Below are 5,000 nucleotides of genomic sequence, written 5' to 3' on the forward strand. Positions count from 1 at the left end.
TTACATCATCAGAGGGGTGAGACAATAATTACATAATCACAGGGGTGAGACAGTTATTACATCATCAGAGGGGTGAGACAGTTATTACATCATCAGATGGGGTGAGACAGTTATTACATAATAATAGGGGGTGAGACAGTTATTACATTATCAGAAGGGGTGAGACAGGTAATATATCATCAGAGGGGGTGAGACAGGTATTATATTATCAGAGGTGGTGAGACAGTTATTACATCATCAGAGGGGGTGAGACAGCTTTTACATCATCAGAGTGGGTGAGACAGGTATTATATTATCAGAGGGGGTGAGACAGGTATTACATAATCAGAGAGGGTGAGACACGTATTATATTATCAGAAGGGGTGAGACAGGTGTTATATAATCAGAGGGGAGAGACAGGTATTATATTATCAAAGGTGGTGAGACAGTTATGACATCATCAGAGGGGGTGAGACAGTTATTACATCATCAGAGGGGGTGAGACAGGCAATACATCATCAGAGAGGGTGAGACACGTGTTATATTATCAGAAGGGGTGAGACAGGTGTTATATAATCAGAGGGGTGAGACAGGTATTATATGATCAGTGGGGGTGAGACAGGTATTATATGATCAGAGGGGGTGACACAGGTATGGGGGTGAGATACGTGTTATATTAATGAGAGGGGATGAGACAGGTAGAGGGGGTGAGACGGGTATTATATTAAGCCATGTCTGTCTCCCAGGACCTCCAGACTAAGATCCGTCTCCATGGCAGCAGGAAGAAGGGCGTGATCCTACAGCCTGACCTGTTGGCGTCTAACGGGATGATCCACGTCATCAACAAGCTGATGGACAGCGTGGCGCCCACCGTGGACAGCAACTTGGAGGTGAGACAGACGCTTCACCCTTTACCAGTCTCATCAACACGGCTGCTGCGTTTAATACAAGAAGAAGTACTCAGTGGGGGGGGGGATCGATACAGTATAATATTGCAATATATAATAATATTGTATCATGACATAAGTATCGTAATATTTTATTGTGATGATATTGTATCGTGACATAAGTATTGTGGTAATATCGTATCATGAGGATATCGTATCGTGACATTAGTATCGTTTTGATATTGTAACGTGACATAGGTATCGTGGTAATATTGTATCGTGAGGATATTGTATCGTGACATAAGTATCCTGATATCGTATGGTGAGGATACCGTATCATAAGTATCGTGATATTGTATCGTGAGGATATTGTATCGTGGTTAAGTATTGTGGTAATTTCATATCGTGAGGATATTGTATCATGATGATATTGTATTGTGACATAATTATTATGATATAAGTATCGTGATGATATTGTATCGTGACATAAGTATCGTGAGTTAAGTATCATGGTAATATTGTATCGTGACATAAGTATCGTAATATCGAATCATGAGGATATTGTCTCGTGAAATAACTATTGTAATATTGTATCGTGACATAAGTATCGTAATATCGAATCATGAGGATATTGTCTCGTGAAATAACTATTGTGATATTGTATCTTGAGGATATTGTATCGTGACATAAGAATCGTGAGGATATCGTGACATGACTATCGTGATATTGTACCGTGGTGATATGGTATCATGGTGATATTGTATTGTGACATAAGTATCGTGATGATGTCGTATCGTGACATAAGTATTGTGAGGATATCGTGACATGAGTATCGTGGTGATATCGTATCGTGGTGATATTGTATCGTGGTGATATTGTATCGTGGTGATATCGTATCGTGGTGATATCGTATTGTGGTGATATCGTATCGTGGTGATATCGTATCGTGACATAAGTATCGTGACGACATCATAGCGTGACATAAGTATCGTGATGATATTGTAGTGTGAAATAAGTATCGTGATATTGTACCGTGAGGATGTCGTATTGTGACATAAGTATTGTGATGATATCGTATTGTGAGGATGTCGTATCGTGACATAATTATCGTGAGGAGGTCGTATCGTGACATAATTATCATGTGGATATCGTATCGTGACATAAGTATCGTGATGCGGTCGTATCGTGATGAGGTCGTATCGTGATGAGGTTGTATCGTGATCAGGTCGTATCGTGATGAGGTTGTATCGTGATAAGGTTGTATCGTGATGAGGTCGTATCGTGATGAGGTTGTATCGTGATAAGGTTGTATCGTGATGAGGTCGTATCGTGACAAGGTCGTATTGTGATGAGGTTGTATCGTGATAAAGTTGTATCGTGATGAGGTTGTATCGTGATAAGGTTGTATTGTGATGAGGTCGTATCGTGATAAGGTTGTATTTTGATGAGGTCGTATCGTGACAAGCTCTTATCGTGATAAGGTCGTATCGTGATGAAGTCGTATGGTGATAAGGTCGTATCGTGACGAGGTCTTATCGTGATAAGGTTGTATCGTGACGAGGTCTTATCGTGATAAGGTTGTATCGTGATGAGGTCGTATCGTGATGATATCGTTACGTGATATAAGTATCGTGATGAGGTTGTATTGTGATGAGGTCGTATCTTGATGATATCGTAGCTTGACATAAGTACCGTGATGAGGTTGTATCGTGATGATATCGTAGCTTGACATAAGTACCGTGATGAGGTTGTATCGTGATGAGGTCGTACCGTGATGAAGTCGACAGACATAAGTATCGCGGAGGATGTCGACATGATAAGGTCGTATCGTGATGAGGTCGTACCGTGATGAAGTCGTATCATGATGAAGTCGTATCGTGACATAAGAATTGTGAGGATGTCGTATCATGATAAGGTCGTATCATGATGAAGTCGTATCGTGACATAAGTATTGTGAGGATGTTGTATCATGATAAGGTCGTATCGTGATGAGTTCGTATCGTGATGAAGTCGTATCGTGACATAAGTATCATGAGGATGTCGTATCATGATAAGGTCATATCGTGATGAAGTCGTATCGTGATGAAGTTGTATCATGATGAAGTCGTATCGTGACATAAGTATCATGACGATATCATAGCGTGACATAAGTATTGTGATGATATTGTAGTGTGACATAAGTATCGTGATATTGTATCGTGAGGATGTCGTATTGTGACATAAGTATTGTGATGATATCGTATCGTGACATAAGTATCGTGATGTGGTCGTATCGTGATGAGGTCGTATCATGATGAGGTTGTATCGTGATGAGGTCGTATCGTGTTGAGGTCGTATCGTGATAAAGTCGTATCGTGATAAGTTTGTATCTTGATGAGGTCATATCGTGATAAGGTCTTATCGTGATAAGGTCGTATCATGATAAATTTGTATCGTGATGAGGTTGTATCATGATAAGGTTGTATTGTGATGAGGTCGTATCGTGATAAGGTCGTATCATGACAAGCTCTTATCGTGATAAGGTCATATCGTGATGAGGTCGTATCGTGATGAGGTCGTATCGTGATAAGGTCTTATCGTGATAAGGTTGTATCGTGATGAGGTTGTATCGTGATAAGATCGTATCGTGACAAGGTGGTATCGTGACAAGGTCTTATCGTGATAAGGTCGTATCGTGAAGAGGTCTTATCATGATAAGGTTGTATCGTGATGAGGTCGTATCGTGATAAGGTCGTATCGTGATAAGGTTGTATCGTGATGATATCGTAACGTGATATAAGTATCGTGAATATGTCGTATCGTGATAAGGTTGTATTGTGATAAGGTTGTATCGTGACGATATCGTAACGTGATATAAGTATCGTGATGAGGTCGTATCTTGATGATATCGTAGCGTGACATAAGTATCGTGATAAGGTGGTATCGTGATGAGGTCGTACCGTGATGAAGTCGTATCGTGATATAAGTATCGTGAGGATGTCGTATCATGTTAAGGTCGACAGATGAGGTCGTACCGTGATGAAGTCGTATCGTGACATAAGTATCGTGATGAGGTCGTATCGTGATGAGGTCGTACCGTGATGAAGTCGTATCGTGATATAAGTATCGTGAGGATGTCGTATCATGATAAGGTCGTATTGTGATGAGGTCGTACCGTGATGAAGTCGTATCGTGATATAAGTATCGTGAGGATGTCGATCGTGATGAGGTCGCATCGCGATTAAGTCGCATCGCGGATATAAGTATCGAGGAGGATGTCGTATCGTGATGAAGTCGTACTGTGATGAAGTCGTATCGTGATATAAGTACCATGAGGATGTCGTATCGTGATGAGGTCGTACCGTGATTAAGTCGTATCGTGATATAAGTATCGTGAGGATGTCGTATCGTGATGAGGTCGTACCGTGATGAAGTCGTATCGTGATATAAGTATCGTGAGGATGTCGTATCGTGAGGCCCACCACTAGTACTCAGGACTCATTCTGTGGAACTCCTCTGCCTGTCTCTAAAGCACAGCTTTAGATAATCCCAACACTGGTCCACAGGTTCATCTTTTATCTTTCACATTCATGCTGCTAGTAGTTCATGTCAAATATGTTTAAAGGTCCCAAATTGTTAAAAGTGAGACTTCCACGTCTCTATTGATTATAAAGAAGAAGCAAAATTTAGGTTCTGTGTGTTTTTTTTAATGGGAAATGATTGTTTATTGAAACCTTTCACTAGTTTTTAGTTTATCTTACTTGTTTTTCAGCAACATTTTGTGGGAGAAAATGACATGAAAGGTGTTGTGTGTGTTCTCAGGAGAATCTGATGAAGATCATTTCTGACTACGGGAAATTTGACATGTTCAAGTCGTTGCTGGAGGTACGTGGAGATCTCAGGTCTTCTGTCGATTCCTGCAAACACTGGCGGAGCTCGCTGAACCACAGATGCATTCTGGGATAGGAGAGTAAAGTCTCAGAGTGGTTTGTGCCACGGAGAACAGGATATCGATTCATCAGATAGTCCCGTTGGTTTGGGGTTGTGTGTGCGCATGTGGGTGTGTGTGTGTGTGCGTGTGTGTGTCTTTGTGTGTGTGTGTGTGTGTCTATGTGTGTGTGTGTGTGTGTGTGTGTGTGTATGTGCGCATGTGCG

The 5,000-nt window shown here is 41.1% G+C and overlaps 1 protein-coding gene across 1 annotated transcript in view; it reads left to right on the plus strand.

The window, feature by feature from the left end:
- Window positions 1–5,000, plus strand: part of stab2 (stabilin 2) — a 108,406-nt gene that overhangs the window by 27,841 nt on the left and 75,565 nt on the right. The window contains 2 exon segments of the mRNA XM_028602865.1: window positions 735–869; window positions 4,668–4,730. Of these exon segments, the coding sequence (XP_028458666.1) occupies window positions 735–869; window positions 4,668–4,730 (198 nt within the window).

Source organism: Perca flavescens, chromosome 2 (genome assembly GCF_004354835.1).
Source record: "Perca flavescens isolate YP-PL-M2 chromosome 2, PFLA_1.0, whole genome shotgun sequence".
Taxonomy (NCBI): Eukaryota; Metazoa; Chordata; class Actinopteri; order Perciformes; family Percidae; genus Perca; species Perca flavescens.